Below are 19004 nucleotides of genomic sequence, written 5' to 3'. Positions count from 1 at the left end.
AAGTCTGGTGTTTTCAAAGTCAGGCTGAACTGAAAATATGAATCATATCCTATAGATACTGGCCATCGTTATCAGTGCCAATCATGCCTTTTCATGCAGGCAAAATGACCAAATCGCCCTCTATTTCCTCATGGGTGGAATGTTATTCATATATATTTTTTTTACTGCTGAAAACCCAGTGTTTCTATGTCAAATGGTTTTGTCCAGTCTACTGTGATGTATATAAAGTGTAATATTGGGATGCAAACTCAAAATGTAATACATTTCAACTCTCCCCATATATATCTGACATGTTACAGGTGTCTTGTTTGTTTTAAGCCCATAACCATGTGTGAGAGGTGTAAACTTTTTGTTTCAAAGTAGATTTGTTAAGACTACCAAGAAAAACTCTGTGTGACCCTGGTTTAGCCCACTACCGTAAAAGGTTAACAAGTTACAGCCTACCAAAACAGAAGAGGGGATATTTGACAACATTTTCAAAAAAGGGTCCATTCAGGCGTCTTCTAGTGCCTGAGGTGATCCGGCCTGTCTCCTGTTGGTGCATCCCGGTTAGTGTTGAACCCAACACAAGTCAACAGCTTTTAAATTTGATTTATTAACCTTCATTTAACCAGCGGAAACCCATTAAGAACAGGGTCTCATTTCCAATGGTGCCCTGAGAACCACAGTTCAAGCAACGTGAGAAACACATTTAACAATGATCACTACAAAATGAGTTACAACATTTCAAATAAATCACGTCCCGTTCAAAAGGGCAGTAGAAACAAACACATACAGTCAATCAAAACAAGGGCAGTTTTCATTGGTCACGTTTTTTAAAATCAGAGGCCTAAATTCACCTTCTGGGACCAGATAATGACGTTTTAGAATGAACTGTAGGTCATCCCAGGACGGAGGGGCATAGTAACTGAAAGCAGTCTTCCCTAACTCAGAGGAGACCCGCGGAGACCTGTTGAACAGCTAAACTCAACGGAGAGTGATAGATGGAAAAACACAGACAGGATACCTTAGAGTAATAACCCAGTTATAAGATGTTCTTCTTCAAAGGACGAACATGTTGCCACAGAGGAGGACGCTACAAAAGTATGAGAGAGATTTATCTCTTTTCTTCATGTTTAATACACATCAATCAGCACCTTGTCAATCTCTTAGGTATGTTGTGATCTTTGGCTCCTACCTGGCTATAGGAGTGTACACACCAACACCTTTCAGCCACCATAGTGAGCCCCGACACACACGCACACACTAACACACACTAACACACACAGAGACATAAATCGTCAGTTGTTCAACCCTAAGCAGTGTAGAGTAGCCTCTGGACAGGGAATTCACTGGACAAACACAACACAAGATTCAACAACCACAACTCTCTGAAGAACCTTACAGACAGACATAGATATAGTCATTGGTGCATGCAGAACAAAACACACAGCCAAGAAAGACAAAAACAGACACCAGATCCCACAGACACTAAACACATGGTCACATACATAGAGACAGTCTGTCAGACAGTCAGATATTAATTTAATTTCAATTAAATCACAACCTCCTACCACCATCAGTTCTTGGCATAACTAACTGGTTTTATGTCGGTTTTAGATGGAGTTCTGTGCTATCAGCTTAATACAGCATTAGAGAAAGAGCTCTGTCAATCATTCAGCACATCAACAGAATCTGTAGGCCAGTGAAACAATCTACCCCCCCCCCCCCCCCCCCCCACACACACACACACACCACATTTCATCTTAGTAAAGACCATCTGTTACATACGCTGCAGCTCAAATCTGTGGAGCTAGATAGAGCAGTTTCCTCCCCTGCTTTGACACACATAGACAGAGCCATCATGAATAACCACTCATACACATCAATCACTGCACATCACCCATCATCGCTCTTCTTTAAAATAGAACAGGAGCTTTCCAGTGCTTTTCAGATGAAATATATGCAGAGGCCTCTCCAAAGAGATGGAGACAGAATGCAAATGTACACACCACACAGACAAAGAATTACACCTGCGCATGCACACATACACACATACACATATAAAGGCGCACACACGCACGCACACACACACATACACACACGGCCAAAGACAGATAGTGAGTCATTAACTATTACTTAGTTTTCGCATATCAACCCACTTCAATATGACAGTCCTCTTCAACTTGACAGACCACCTTATGCATGTGGATTTTGTGCAGCTATCCATCCATCCATCCTTCCCCCTCTCTCTCTCTCTCCCTCTCCCTCTCTCTCTCTCTCTTTCTCTCTCTCTCTCTCTCTCTCTCTCTCTCTCTCTCTCTCTCTCTCTCTCTCTCTCTCTTTAAATTAAATTTAAATTTGAGGGCTTTATTGATATTCTCTCTCTCTCTCTCTCTCTCTTTCTTTCTTTCTTTCTTTCTCTCTCTCTTTTTATCTAATTTCCCATCCATCCATCCATCCATCCAGTCATCCATCCATTTGACTATAAATCATCACCAAGACCTATCAAAGCCTGCAACAACATGCTGTCTTGAATACTGGGACAGTCTCCCATTAACATGAACAATGGGAAAAAAAGACCAACAAATGAAAAGAGGCACGTTACAGTGGGAGGAGGAGGAGGAGGAGAGGAGGAGGAGGAGGGGAGGAGGAGGAGGAGGAGAGGAGGAGGAGGAGGAGGAGGAGGAGAGGAGGAGGAGGGGGAGGAGAGGAGGAGGGGAGGGGAGGAGGAGGAGGAGGAGGAGAGGAGGAGGGGGAGGGGAGGAGGAGGAGGAGGAGAGGAGGAGGAGGAGGAGGAGGAGGAGGAGAGGAGGAGGAGGGGGAGGAGAGGAGGAGGGGAGGGGAGGAGGAGGAGGAGGAGGAGGAGGAGAGGAGGAGGAGGGGGAGGAGAGGAGGAGGGGAGGGGAGGAGGAGGAGGAGGAGGATGAAGAGGAGGAGGAGAGGAGGAGGAGGAGGAGGGGAGGGGAGGGGAGGGGAGGAGGAGGAGAGGAGGAGGAGAGAGGAGGAGAGGAGGAGGAGAGGAGGAGGAGGAGGAGGAGAGGAGGAGGAGGAGGGGAGGAGGAGGAGGAGGAGAGGAGGAGGAGGAGGAGGAGGAGGAGGAGAGGAGGAGGAGGAGGAGGAGGAGGAGGAGGAGGAGAGGAGGAGGAGGAGGAGGAGAGGAGGAGGAGGAGGGGAGGAGGAGGAGGAGGAGAGGAGGAGGAGGAGGAGGAGGAGGAGGAGAGGAGGAGGAGGGGGAGGAGAGGAGGAGGGGAGGGGAGGAGGAGGAGGAGGAGGATGAAGAGGAGGAGGAGAGGAGGAGGAGGAGGAGGGGAGGGGAGGGGAGGGGAGGGGAGGGGAGGGGAGGAGGAGGAGAGGAGGAGGAGAGAGGAGGAGAGGAGGAGGAGAGGAGGAGAGGTGGAGGAGGGGAGGAGGGGTGGAGGAGGATGACGAGGAGGAGGGGAGGAGGAGGAGAGGAGGAGGAGAGAGGAGGAGAGGAGGAGGAGAGAGGAGGAGAGGTGGAGGAGGGGAGGAGGGGTGGAGGAGGATGAAGAGGAGGAGGGGAGGAGGAGAGGTGGAGGAGGGAAGGTCAGGGGAGGAGAGGTGGAGGGGAGCGGAGGTGAAGGAGGGGAGGAGGGGTGGACGAGGATGAGGGGAGAAGAGATGGATGTGGAGGTGGAGGAGGTGGGAGAGGAGGAGGGGAGGAGAGAAAGATGTGGAGGTGGAGGAAAAGGAGGAGGGGAGGAGGAGGAGGCGTGCTGGTAGGGAGTACTGTGGCTGTAGTGGAGCTGAATAGGGAGGGAGGCAGGGGGTCTTTAACTGTCACATTCATGATATCATGAGCGGGGGGTGGCAGGGTTCAGAGGGAGAGAAGGGTTATGCAACGTATTAATCATTTTGATTATGTCCCACATTTGTATTCTTTTGTTGTGAGAACTTGACCGGCCCCATGGAGAACCTGCCTTTCCCATGCCAACTAAGTCCTGTCTGACACACTATAACATGGAGACACACACACGCATGCACACACTCTCACACACACATACATACATACATACATACAGAGCCAAACCAACTCTCCATCACTCTTGAACACACACAAGCGCACGACACACAACACACATACACACATACATTCACATACAGAGCCACATCCATTGCACACAAACACACACACTCACAAACGTGCAAACACACAAAAAGCTCACACAATCACTCTAATACACACACACACACGGTCTTATATAGGAATAGAAAGATAAAGTTGTTTCTTACCTTCTTCAGCTGAATTAGACTGGAGAAACAGAGAGAGAGAAAGAAGGACACTCCACATCTCCACTACAGAATGACACTAACCCAGAAAGGGTGGAGGGAGGGAGCATGAAAGAGAGAGAGAGAGAGAGAGAGAGAGCGAGAGAGAGAGAGAGAGAGAGGGAGGGACTGGGAGGAGGAGTCTGTCTGCTCTATTTCAGAGAGAGAGAGAGAGAGATGGGGAGATGGATGGGGGAAGGAGAACAAATAATTTTCAGAGTGAAGGAAAAATACGACAGCAGCACCAATATTGTGCCAGGCGTGAGGTAAACACCCCACATTCATAACTGTGGAAACGAGAACGACAGAGTGTTGTGGAAAAATCTACAAATGAGTTTGGCTGGTTTGCACTAGAACCACTGTCTAGACATGCCAAGTTATCCTTCTCCTCTATGTTATCCTTCTGTGTAAACACACATTAATTCAGGCTGGCACATAGGCTGGCATGAAACTATGGCATCACTAGCATATCTGAATTCTGTAACAACATGCATTTCTTGGAGATGTGCCCCAAAAGATTTGTCAGACTTTTTTATGTAAATCATCATCATTTAGACGCATTTTTGGCCTCCACCACTCATCTTGCTCTCTCTGCCTCCTTTCTGTGCTCTCTCTCTCTTTCTCTCTGTTGCTGTCTTTCTCTGTCTGTATCACTCTCTCTGACACACACACACACACACACACACACACACACACACACACACACACACACAAATAGGATTGCTCACCCAGACAGTATCTAAACACGCATCTCCCCAAAGGCAGGTGGAGATCATGCCAGTAGAAGCCCCTTGTCCACTAGTGACGCCTGCCTGTCAGGCCTGGTTACTACAGCTTGCTGACGCCTGCCTGTCAGGCCTGGTTACTACAGCTTGCTGACGCCTGCCTGTCAGGCCTTGTTACTACAGCTTGTTGACGCCTGCCTGTCAGGCCTTGTTACTACAGCTTGCTGACGCCTGCCTGTCAGGCCTGGTTACTACAGCTTGTTGACGCCTGCCTGTCAGGCCTTGTTACTACAGCTTGCTGACTGACGCCTGCCTGTCAGGCCTTGTTACTACAGCTTGCTGACGCCTGCCTGTCAGGCCTGGTTACTACAGCTTGTTGACGCCTGCCTGTCAGGCCTTGTTACTACAGCTTGCTGACGCCTGCCTGTCAGGCCTTGTTACTACAGCTTGCTGACGCCTGCCTGTCAGGCCTTGTTACTACAGCTTGTTGACGCCTGCTGGTCAGGACTGGTAACTACAGCTTGTTGATACCTGCTGGTCAGGACTGGTTACTACTGCTTGTTGATACCTGCTGGTCAGGACTGGTAACTACAGCTTGTTGATACCTGCTGGTCAGGACTGGTAACTACAGCTTGTTGATACCTGCTGGTCAGGACTGGTTACTACAGCTTGTTGACGCCTGCTGGTCAGGACTGGTTACTACAGCTTCTTGACGCCTGTTGGTCAGGCCTGGTTACTACAGCTTGTTGATACCTGCTGGTCAGGACTGGTTACTACAGCTTCTTGACGCCTGCTGGTCAGGCCTGGTTACTACAGCTTGGTGATACCTGCTGGTCAGGCCTGGTTACTACAGCTTGTTGATTGATACCTGCTGGTCAGGACTGGTTACTATTGCTTGTTGATACCTGCTGGTCAGGACTGGTTACTACAGCTTATTGATACCTGCCTGTCAGGACTGGTTACTGCAGCTTGTTGATACCTGCTAGTCAGGGCTGGTTACTACAGCTTCTTGACGCCTGCTGGTCAGGCCTGGTTACTACAGCTTGGTGATACCTGCTGGTCAGGCCTGGTTACTACAGCTTGTTGATTGATACCTGCTGGTCAGGACTGGTTACTATTGCTTGTTGATACCTGCTGGTCAGGACTGGTTACTACAGCTTCTTGACGCCTGTTGGTCAGGCCTGGTTACTACAGCTTGTTGATACCTGCTGGTCAGGACTGGTTACTACAGCTTCTTGACGCCTGCTGGTCAGGCCTGGTTACTACAGCTTGGTGATACCTGCTGGTCAGGCCTGGTTACTACAGCTTGTTGATTGATACCTGCTGGTCAGGACTGGTTACTATTGCTTGTTGATACCTGCTGGTCAGGACTGGTTACTACAGCTTATTGATACCTGCCTGTCAGGACTGGTTACTGCAGCTTGTTGATACCTGCTAGTCAGGGCTGGTTACTACAGCTTGCTGACGCCTGCCTGTCAGGGCTGGTTACTACAGCTTGCTGACGCCTGCCTGTCAGGACTGGTTACTACAGCTTGTTGATACCTGCTGGTCAGTACTGGTTACTACAGCTTGTTGACATCTGCTGGTCAGTACTGGTTACTACAGCTTGTTGATACCTGCTGGTCAGTACTGGTTACTACAGCTTGTTGATACCTGCTGGTCAGTACTGGTTACTACAGCTTGTTGACATCTGCTGGTCAGGACTGGTTATTACAGCTTGTTGACATCTGCTGGTCAGGACTGGTTACTACAGCTTGTTGATGCCTGCTGGTCAGGACTGGTAACTACAGCTTGTTGACGCCTGCTGGTCAGGACTGGTTACTACAGCTTCTTGACGCCTGTTGGTCAGGCCTGGTTACTACAGCTTGTTGATACCTGCTGGTCAGGACTGGTTACTACAGCTTCTTGACGCCTGCTGGTCAGGCCTGGTTACTACAGCTTGGTGATACCTGCTGGTCAGGCCTGGTTACTACAGCTTGTTGATACCTGCTGGTCAGGACTGGTTACTACTGCTTGTTGATACCTGCTGGTCAGAACTGGTTACTACAGCTTATTGATACCTGCCTGTCAGGACTGGTTACTGCAGCTTGTTGATACCTGCTAGTCAGGGCTGGTTACTACAGCTTGCTGACGCCTGCCTGTCAGGCCTGGTTACTACAGCTTTTTGACACCTGCCGGTCAGGACTGGTTACTACAGCTTGTTGATACCTGCTGGTCAGTACTGGTTACTACAGCTTGTTGACATCTGCTGGTCAGTACTGGTTACTACAGCTTGTTGATACCTGCTGGTCAGTACTGGTTACTACAGCTTGTTGATACCTGCTGGTCAGTACTGGTTACTACAGCTTGTTGACATCTGCTGGTCAGGACTGGTTATTACAGCTTGTTGACATCTGCTGGTCAGGACTGGTTACTACAGCTTGTTGATGCCTGCTGGTCAGGCCTGGTTACTACAGCTTGTTAACTCCTGCTGGTCAGGACTGGTTACTACAGCTTGTTTACGCCTGCTGGTCAGGACTGGTAACTACACCTTGTTGACGCCTGCTGGTCAGGCCTGGTTACTACAGCTTGTTGACACCTGCTGGTCAGGACGGGTTACTACAGCTTGTTGACGCCTGCTGGTCAGGACTGGTAACTACAGCTTGTTGATACCTGCTGGTCAGGACGGGTTACTACAGCTTGTTGACGCCTGCTGGTCAGGCCTGGTTACTACAGCTTGTTGATGCTCAAGCAGACTTTCATGCTACAATTCTCAGCAGTGACTAAACATTCGGTAGATTTTCCATGGAAAGGAAAGGGAAAGTGGGATACCTAGTCAGTTGTACAACTGAATGCATTCAACAGAAATGTGTCTTCTGCATTTAACCCAACCCCTCAGAGATTGGAGAAGTATCTGCTGAACTGTGATCCTCATTAAGGGAGGCAGAGACAGTAAGAAATGTAATCCATCTATCCTAGCCTAGAGTAACAGTAGACCTCTGACTAATGCAACGGTTTGGCACTGTTGTAAATGTGTGTACTAAACCAGGACATGCAGACACTGTATCAGGAGAATCAGGGGTATCAGGAGAAAATTACAAATAATTGAATGAGGACTGGTGATGTGCACTGCACTTATCACATGTGCTGCTCTAACTGGGAGTTGAGTGTTGGACTGTACAAGGAATCAGCACTCACTAGTTGGTATGGTCACTAGTGGCTTTATTTCCAGGTCAAACGTCATTACGTTGTTACACTGTTTAGTGAATTCTACAAGGCAGTGGAGGTTTTGTGTTGTATCGTGGGAAATGTAGTTTCCACCAAGAAGAATAACACAGAAATCACCATAGAATAAACACACACAGAATACATACAGTGAGGTTGATATACACACACAGATACACGGAAAGTGACTTTATGTCTTTGAGGAAGAAAAAACCCCAACTGAGAATATAAGACTGATTTTTCAATGGCGCAAAAATATAGTCACAGATTCCCTTTAAAATAAAAACATATTTTATTTTAGTTGCTCAAAGCTTGAGTGACTCTTTATTACAACATAATAAGGAAGAAAAACCCCCACTAATTCTCTCTCTGCCACCTCTCTCTCTCTCTCTCTCTCTCTCTCTCTCCCCCCCCCTCTCTCTCTCTCTCTCTCCCCCCCCTCTTTCTCTCTCTCTCTCTCTCTCTCTCTCTCTCTCTCTCTCTCTCTCTATCTCTCTCTCTCTATCTCTCTCTCTCTCTCTCTCTCTCTCTCTCTCTCTCTCTCTCTCTCTCTCTCTCTCATACACACTGGGGGTTTTGTAGGGGTGTGAGGCGTCAGGTTTTTGTACAGTGGACGAGGAGGGAGGCTAGTCTTTAACTTTCTAGGTTGTTAAAATTAAAAAGGATTGGACCAAGAAATGTAATCATTTAAGAAGAAAAAAATATCCTGCACAGTGGAACATTTACATACTAAGACAATTAATTAATACACAAGAGCACCCATTGAACCATTGCATTCATAATATACACATTAACATCATGTTAGCACAATATGTATGGCAGCAAATGGTAGAGTATATCATGATAGTTACATTCAGTAGTATGTGCAGAGTGCAAGCAGCAGTGAAAGATGAAATGAGTGATGAAAGCTATGAGGAAAGCTATCATAACAGGAATGTATTTTGTAACAGACACTTATTAACATACTGTATATGTACACACCACATTCACAACCATCGAAGAAAAGCCAGATTGCCAAAGTGATGATAGGTCAAATGTTGTTTTAGGCCAAAAGGTAAAAAAGTGCTCACTTATCAATGAGTATCAACATCACATGAGTAATAATACAACAAAAATGCATTATCAGATAATGTACGAGACACAGAGAAGATATTTGCCATCATTATGGAATACTAGCTACAATATAGTAGAAATAACTTACAACAACTAACCTGGTCAAAACCTACACAAGACTCCACAATCACAATACAGTATTACACCACTGAAATGTCATGATTTTTACACACTGTTGTTGTCACAATAAATACTATTACTCTAGGGTTGGTATATACTCTCATTTAACGGTAGACCCCTTGTTGGAACAACTATTTTCAGGATGTTCCTAACAAATCTATGTTCCTAACAAATCATATATCGTCTTCTACTGTGATCATATACTTCACACTTGGTAGGTTGTTAAAATGACTAGACATTCACATTCATATCTAGTCTATGATAAATTCTATGATATATAGAATATATAGAAGTCTTCACACACAAAGCAAACACTGCTCACGTTGTTAGATCTCACTCCACTGCAGCCACTATACATCATACTGAGGTCAATGTAGACTTTCCAAGTACTAGTTGAATGGCATTGTTCCATAGGGGTTGAATGGCTTTGCTCCATATATTACCTCTACCCCTATCTGATGCATTCATTTTTTATTTAACAAGGCAAGTCAGTTAAGAACAAATTCCCTTTCAACCAAGTGAAGGACAATACGGGAAGTTAATTACTGAACATATGTGTTGGAATGTTTATCCTCTTAAATGCTAATACTATAAAGGTTTTTATTGTGATGTCAATCGTTAAAAAGTACCATAAAAAATTGTCATTGATTAATTAATGATTACCTCTATGAGGTAAGTCACCTAAAAATAAATGTCATAAATTACTTGGGCATTGGTAAAAGATCATTACAAATTATCATTAATAACTTACAGTAATAAATACTTTAGGCAGTTTAAAAGAAAATGACTGAAGACACACACACACACACACACATAATGACACAAAGTAAACATAAATCCTCTTTGACACGTTCTCTCATGATGCCTGCATTATCATCCCCGACCCTATTCCCAACACACGCCATACACACACCCGACACTAAGCTGCTACTTCATATGGAAGCTCCTTTCCATAACAGTGCATATCGCTAGTCCTGCACTTTAAAAGTCCAATTCAACCTCAAAAGGATAAAAAAAAGTTTTGTTTTGAACTTAAACTACATTACAGTATCTATGCACAAGGGGCTTGTCTAACCCTGTAACCCTGTTCTCTAACTGTTCCACTATCTACGGATTCGCTGACAATCCCTTCTTCTCCTTCTCTTCCGTCGGAAACTCAACCATTGGAACTTTCTCCGTTGTCGGGGAGATGGGCAGGGTGACCATACCCTCTGGGGGAGGAGATTGGGTTCCTGCAGTGCCGGCGAATCCTTTGGCAATGTCGTCAAAGGTCCGCCCCTTGGTCTCCGGGACTTTGAAGTAGGTGAAGACGATGAAGAATATGAGGAAGATCATGAAGATGATGAAGACGTAAGGACCACACAGCTCCTGTAAAGGAGAGAGAGAGAGGAGGTTAGAGAGTAACACAACCTAAGCTGTAAAGTTTGTCTGATGTTTTGGTCTTATAATGGTGCCAATCCAAATCATTCAGCTTTGAGGCCTGCAGATTTATCTTGATACATATACATATGTGTCTGTAGTACGAGGGGTAGGATGAGGAAGAAGAACCAACCTCCAGTTTGGGGAAGCCCAGCCCGACCAGGAAGTTGGCGGTCCAGTTGGAGCAGCCGGCGACGGCCATAGCTGCAGGCCGAGGCCCCTGGGAGAACAACTCAGCAACTATGAACCATGGGATAGGACCCGGACCCATCTCAAAACTGGCCACAAAGGCAAACACCGCCACGATGGCCAGGTAGCTCAGAGACGGGTTGGTCTTCTACTCAGAGAGGAGGGAGGGAATGGAGGAATCAAACATGTTTGTTTTAGTTTTTTTTCTCACCTTTATTTAACCAGGTAGGCCAGTTGAGAACAAGTTCTCATTTACAACTGCGACCTGGCCAAGATAAAGCAAAGTAGTGCGACAAAAAAAACAACCCAGAGTTAAACATGGGATAAACAAACGTACAGTCAATAACACACTAGAAAAATCTTTATACAGTCTGTGCCAATGAAGTAAGGAGGTAATGCAATAAATAGGCCAATAGTGGCGAAGTAATTACATTTTAGCAATTTACACTGGAGTGATATATGTGTAGGTGAGGATGTGCAAGTAGAAATACTGGTGTGCAAAAGAGCAGAAAAACAAAAACAAATATGGGGATGAGGTAGGTAGTTGGTTGGATGGGCTATTTACAGATGGGCTGTGTACAGCTGCAGCGATCGGTAAGCTGCTCTGACAGCTGACGCTTAAAGTTAGTGAGGGAGATATGAGTCTCCAACTTCAGTGATTTTCATTGGCAGCAGAGAACTGGAAGGAAAGGAAGCCAAAGGAGGTGTTGGCTTTGGGCATAACCAGTGAAATAAACCTGCTGGAGCGTGTGCTACCGGTGGGTGTTGCTATGGTGACAAGTGAGCTGAGATAAGGCGGAGCTTTACCTAGCAAGGACTTATAGATGACCTGGAGCCAGTGGGTTTGACGACAAATATGTAGCTAGGACCAGCCAACGAGAGCATACAGGTCGCAGTGGTGGGTAGTATATGGGGCTTTGGTGACAAAACGGATGACACTGTGATAGACTGCATCCAATTTGCTGAGTAGAGTGTTGGAGGCTATTTTGTAAATGACATCGCCGAAGTCAAGGATCGGTAGGATAGTCAGTTTTATGAGGGTATGTTTGGCAGCATGAGTGAAGGAAGCTTTGTTGCGAAATAGGAAGCCGATTCTAGATTTAACTTTGGATTGGAGACGCTTAATGTGAGCCTGGAAGGAAAGTTTACAGTCTAGCCAGACACCTAGGTATTTATAGTTGTCCACATATTCTAAGTCAGAATCGTCCAGAGTAGTGATGCTAGTCGGGCGGGCGGTACAGGCAGTGATCGGTTGAAGAGCATGCATTTAGTTTGACTAGCATTTAAGAGCAGTTGGAGGCCACGGAAGGAGTGTTGTATGGCGTTGAAGCTCATTTGGAGGTTTGTTAACACAGTGTCCAAAGAAGGGCCAGATGTATACAGAATGGTGTCGTCTGCGTAGAGGTGGATCAAAGAATCACCAGCAGCAAGAGCGGCATCATTGATATATACAGACAAAACAGTCGGCCTGAGAATTTAACCCTGCGGCACCCCCATAGAGACCACCAGAGGTCCGGACAACAGGCCTTCCAATTTGACACACTCTACCTGAGAAGTAGTTAGTGAACCAGGCGAGGCAGTCATTAAAGGCTGTTGAGTCTGCCAATAAGAATACAGTGATTGACAGAGTCGAAAACCTTGGCCAGGTCAATGAAGACGGCTGCACAGTACTGTCTTTTATCGATGGCGGTTATGCTGTCGTTTAAGACCTTGAGCGTGGCTGAGGTGCACCTATGACCAGCTCGGAAACCAGATTGCATAGCGGAGAAGGTACGGTGGGATTCGAAATGGTCGGTGATATGTTTGTTCACTTGTAGGTCTGTAACAGTTTGGGTCTAGAGCACATATGTCAGAGTCAAGGCCCGCGGGCCACATCCGGCCCGCAAGAAGGTTTTTTACGGCCCCTGGGATGATCTTGATTTATTATTAGAACCGGCCCGCAGCAAGCCGGCAGCCCGCAGATCTTTTACACGCACCAATACTACATTTCCCACAATGCAAAGGTGACGCACCGAGCAGTAGGCTGCTTCATTTCAATATTTATTGGCACAGCAGTCGTCAGCATCACAGTAAAATTAACTTTCAGATACCCATCAAAAATGGCAAAACGGAAGGTGGATACTGAGAACCGGGGGTTTCAAACAAGGTGGGAGTCGGAGTATATGTTCACGAAGGTAGCTGGAAAACCTGTGTGTCTTCTGTGTGGAGAAAGTGTGGCGGTACTGAAAGAGTATAATCTGAGACGACATTATGAAACGAAACACGCGGACAAAAACAAGAATATGGACATGGAACAAAGGCTACAAAAGGCAGAGGAATTAAAACGAGGCCTCAAATCTCGACAGGCTCTGTTCAAAAAAGCCAAATCACAAGGCCAGGCTGCTGTCAAGGCCAGTTTTATTTTGGCAGAAGAGATTGCTAAATCAGCCCGGCCATTTACGGAGGGGGATTTCATCAAAAACTGCATGATTAAAGTTTGTGACGAAGTTTGCCCAGAAAAAAGGCAACTCTTTTTAAATGTGAGTCTGAGCAGAAACACCATTGCCGAGAGAGTAGACCAGTTGTCCATCAATCTAAAAGAGCAGCTTGTGAAAAAGGGAAAAGATTTTATTGCATATTCCTTGGCTGTGGATGAGAGCACCGACATTTCTGACATTGCCCAGTTGTCAATTTTCATCCGCGGAGTGGACTCCAACCTAAGCGTGACAGAGGAGTTTTTGGCTTTACGTCCTATGCATGGCACAACTACGGGGCATGATTTGTATGAAGAGGTGTCAAGATGTGTAAATGAGATGGAGCTGCCTTGGGAAAAACTTGTGGGTTTGACAACCGACGGAGCACCTGCGATGTGTGGACACAGGAGCGGACTGGTGGCGAAGATACGGGAAAAGATGCAAGAGGAAAACGCGACAGGTGAGCTGACAGCTTATCATTGTATCATACACCAGGAAGCGTTGTGCGGTAAAGCCTTGAAAATGGAGCATGTAATGAGCATCATCACGCGCACAGTTAACTTTATCAGAGCCAAAGGTTTGAATCACCGCCAGTTCAAGGCATTTCTGACGGAGTTAGAAACGGAGCATGGTGATTTGCCTTATCACACAGAGGTGCGATGGCTAAGCCAGGGAAAGGTGCTTCAAAGATGTTTCGAGCTTCGTGAGGAGATTTGTCTGTTCTTGGACAGCAAAGGGAAAGACACAACACAACTCCGAGACGAAATGTTTCTGTGTGAAATGGCTTTTCTGTGTGACATTACGAGTCATCTGAATGCAATAAACTTGCAGCTGCAGGGTCGGGATCGTGTCATCTCTGATATGTACAGTACAGTGAAGGCATTTAAAACCAAACTGACTCTGTGGGAGACGCAGATGCGGAAAGAAAATTTGAGCCACTTTCCCAGCTGCCAGACCATGAAAGAGAAGCTCTCTACCAGTGCGTTCCCGAGCACACAGTTGGCTGATAAAATAGGTATGCTTGCCGCTGACTTTCGACGCCGATTTGCTGACTTTGAAGCACAAAAAAGCAGGTTGGAACTGCTCGGTAACCCATTTGCTGTTGACGTGGAAAGCTCACCACCAAACCTCCAAATGGAGTTGATTGACCTCCAATGCAATGATGCACTGAGGGCAAAATATGCGGCAGTGGGTGCTGCGGAGTTCGCCCGTTTCCTCCCCGGCACAATGCCCCAGCTGCGCATCCAGGCTGCTCAAACGTTGTCTATGTTTGGCAGCACATACCTGTGTGAACAACTGTTTTCTTTGATGAACCTGAACAAAACATCACACAGAAGTCGACTTACTGCTGAACACCTCCACTCAATTCTGAGGATTTCTTCAGCTCAGAGCCTTACCCCGAACATTGATGAACTTGTGGAAAAGATGGGACACCACCAAGTATCACCCTCAACCTCAAACAAGTGAACATTACTGTGCAATCACATATTTAGAGTTTTTACTCAGTTCAAGTTTAAAAGTTAAAATTTAATATTTGTTTTCACTGCATGTTACTTCTCCTTAAACAAAGTGTTGTTTTTGATTAATAGATTTTTGCACTTTATTTTTTTGTATTTCAATCCAATTATATTTTAAAAATATTTCAGTTGAGTGGATGATAGAAAATTGCTATTATTGTTTTTTCTTTGAAGTAAATTTAGCCCACTTTTGCTAAAATAGAAAATATAGTCTACTGATGGTGCCTTGAATACCGGTTTCTTTCATTTAATGTTCATGTTATGGGGATATTTATATAAAGGAAATTTGTCTTTTGTGTCTGTTGAAAATTAAAGATTACTGACAGAGCCATAAGAAAATATTGCTTTATTTATCTGATCATATTGTAATATATTTGTTAGGTTTTCAGTAGGTTCAATTAGGTTCACTAGACTATATGCGTCATTTAAAAATTTTTCAATGAACATTCGAACAGTCCGGCCCTCGTCTTGTAGCTGATTTTTTTATTTGGCCCTCCGTCCATTTGACTTTGACACCCCTGGTCTAGAGTGTCTCCCCCATTGAAGAGGGGGATGACTGCGGCCACATTCCAATCTTTAGGAATCTCAGACAATACGAAAGAGAGGTTGAACAGACTAGTAATAGGGGTTGTAACAATGGCGGCGGATCGTTTTTAATGTTAAGCAGTGGAATTAAATCCAGTCAAGGATATTTATGGTGTGACAAGAATAGTTATTGTCGGGTTCTTGACATTTGAAATGATGGACAGCCAAGATTCAAACTCACCACCAATGAGAGGGAGATGGTCATGAGCAGAGCACTGACAGCCATTCCAGCCAATCCGATAAGGTGCAGGGTCCTTCGTCCTGCCCTCTCCACCAGAAAGAGCTGTGAATCAAACAAGGAAGTGCTTAGAATGTGTCCAAGGGTATTACATTTCATATTGGAATCTGGTCTAAGGTAGTGCACTATCAAACTGTACTATTTCTGTATTATTATACTTGACCAGATATGTGTTAAAATACTTACAGACACCACTGTGAATAGAGTGTTGACCACCCCAGCTCCTATAGTGGCGTAGATGGGCTGGGTCACCCCGGCAGTGTCAAATATACCTGTTGAATAGTAGAATACCTGAGGAGGAAGTAGGAGAGAGGGAGAGGTTGCTGACTAAATTCATAACACACATATGTTAGATATCACATATACATATCTATATACACATCAATAAACAACAGTTTCACTATACATATCTATATACACATCAATAATCAACAGTTTCACTATACATATCTATATACACATCAATAAACAACAGTTTTACTATATATATCTATATACACATCAATAAACAACAGTTTCACTATACATATCTATATACACATCAATAAACAACACATCAATAAACAACAGTTTCACTATACATATCTATATACACATCAATAAACAACAGTTTCACTATACATATCTATATACACATCAATAAACAACAGTTTCACTATACATATCTATAAACACATCAATAAACAACAGTTTCACTATACATATCTATATACACATCAATAAACAACAGTTTCACTATACATATCTATATACACATCAATAAACAACACATCAATAAACAACAGTTTCACTATACATATCTATATACACATCAATAAACAACAGTTTCACTATACATATCTATATACACATCAATAAACAACAGTTTCACTATACATATCTATATACACATCAATAAACAACAGTTTCACTATACATATCTATATACACATCAATAAACAACAGTTTCACTATACATATCTATATACACATCAATAAACAACAGTTTCACTATACATATCTATATACACATCAATAAACAACAGTTTCACTATACATATCTATATACAAATCAATAAACAACAGTTTCACTATACATATCTATATACACATCAATAAACAACATATCAATAAACAACACATCAATAAACAACAGTTTCACTATACATATCTATATACACATCAATAATCAACAGTTTCACTATACATATCTATATACACATCAATAAACAACAGTTTCACTATACATATCTATAAACACATCAATAAACAACACATCAATAAACAACACATCAATAAACAACAGTTTCACTATACATATCTATATACACATCAATAAACAACAGTTTCACTATACATATCTATATACACATCAATAAACAACAGTTTCACTATACATATCTATATACACATCAATAAACAACAGTTTCACTATACATATCTATATACACATCAATAAACAACAGTTTCACTATACATATCTATATACACATCAATAAACAACAGTTTCACTATACATATCTATATACACATCAATAAACAACAGTTTCACTATACATATCTATATACACATCAATAAACAACAGTTTCACTATACATATCTATATACACATCAATAAACAACAGTTTCACTATACATATCTATATACACATCAATAAACAACAGTTTCACTATACATATCTATATACACATCAATAAACAACAGTTTCACTATACATATCTATATACAAATCAATAAACAACAGTTTCACTATACATATCTATATACACATCAATAAACAACATATCAATAAACAACAGTTTCACTATACATATCTATATACACATCAATAATCAACAGTTTCACTATACATATCTATATACACATCAATAAACAACAGTTTCACTATACATATCTATAAACACATCAATAAACAACACATCAATAAACAACACATCAATAAACAACAGTTTCACTATACATATCTATATACACATCAATAAACAACAGTTTCACTATACATATCTATATACACATCAATAAACAACAGTTTCACTATACATATCTATATACACATCAATAAACAACAGTTTCACTATACATATCTATATACACATCAATAAACAACAGTTTCACTATACATATCTATATACACATCAATAAACAACAGTTTCACTATACATATCTATATACACATCAATAAACAACAGTTTCACTATACATATCTATATACAAATCAATAAACAACAGTTTCACTATACATATCTATATACACATCAATAAACAACATATCAATAAACAACAGTTTCACTATACATATCTATATACACATCAATAATCAACAGTTTCACTATACATATCTATATACACATCAATAAACAACAGTTTCACTATACATATCTATAAACACATCAATAAACAACACATCAATAAACAACACATCAATAAACAACAGTTTCACTATACATATCTATATACACATCAATAAACAACAGTTTCACTATACATATCTATATACACATCAATAAACAACAGTTTCACTATACATATCTATATACACATCAATAAACAACAGTTTCACTATACATATCTATATACACATCAATAAACAACAGTTTCACTATACATATCTATATACACATCAATAAACAACAGTTTCACTATACATATCTATATACACATCAATAAACAACAGTTTCACTATACATATCTATATACACATCAATAAACAACAGTTTCACTATACATATCTATATACACATCAATAAACAACAGTTTCACTATACATATCTATATACACATCAATAAACAACAGTTTTACTATACATATCTATATACACATCAATAAACAACAGTTTCACTATACATATCTATATACACATCAATAAACAACAGTTTCACTATACATATCTATATACACATCAATAAACAACAGTTTCACTATACATATCTATATACACATCAATAAACAACATATCAATAAACAACAGTTTCACTATACATATCTATATACACATCAATAAACAACAGTTTCACTATACATATCTATATACACATCAATAAACAACAGTTTCACTATACATATCTATATACACATCAATAAACAACATATCAATAAACAACAGTTTCACTATACGTATCTATATACACATCAATAAACAACAGTTTTACTATACATATCTATATACACATCAATAAACAACATATCAATA

At 42.5% G+C, this 19004-nt stretch overlaps 2 protein-coding genes across 3 annotated transcripts in view; both read right to left on the bottom strand.

Annotated features, from left to right (window-relative positions):
* The window catches only part of LOC110537257 (ephrin type-B receptor 5), a 59310-nt gene extending 54981 nt beyond the window's left edge, over positions 1–4329 (bottom strand). Inside the window, exon 1 of the mRNA XM_036941059.1 lies at positions 4234–4329. Within this exon, the coding sequence (XP_036796954.1) occupies positions 4234–4291 (58 nt within the window). The 5' untranslated portion in view covers positions 4292–4329. The remainder of the gene's footprint in view (positions 1–4233) is intronic.
* Positions 4330–9113: 4784 nt separating this feature from the next.
* Positions 9114–19004, bottom strand: part of LOC110537251 (solute carrier family 2, facilitated glucose transporter member 3) — a 32211-nt gene continuing 22320 nt past the window's right edge. For both annotated transcript variants that reach the window (XM_036941070.1, XM_036941062.1), the window contains exons 8-11: positions 16019–16123; positions 15776–15877; positions 10984–11187; positions 9114–10799 (exon numbers count right to left, since the gene is read on the bottom strand). In XM_036941070.1, coding sequence (XP_036796965.1) covers positions 10539–10799; positions 10984–11187; positions 15776–15877; positions 16019–16123 — 672 coding nt within the window. In that variant the 3' untranslated portion in view covers positions 9114–10538. The remainder of the gene's footprint in view (positions 10800–10983; positions 11188–15775; positions 15878–16018; positions 16124–19004) is intronic.

This window comes from Oncorhynchus mykiss, chromosome 2 (assembly GCF_013265735.2).
Source record: "Oncorhynchus mykiss isolate Arlee chromosome 2, USDA_OmykA_1.1, whole genome shotgun sequence".
Taxonomy (NCBI): domain Eukaryota; kingdom Metazoa; phylum Chordata; class Actinopteri; order Salmoniformes; family Salmonidae; genus Oncorhynchus; species Oncorhynchus mykiss.
The sequence above is the reverse complement of the archived record's forward strand: the minus strand, read 5'-3'. Positions and strand labels throughout refer to the sequence as shown.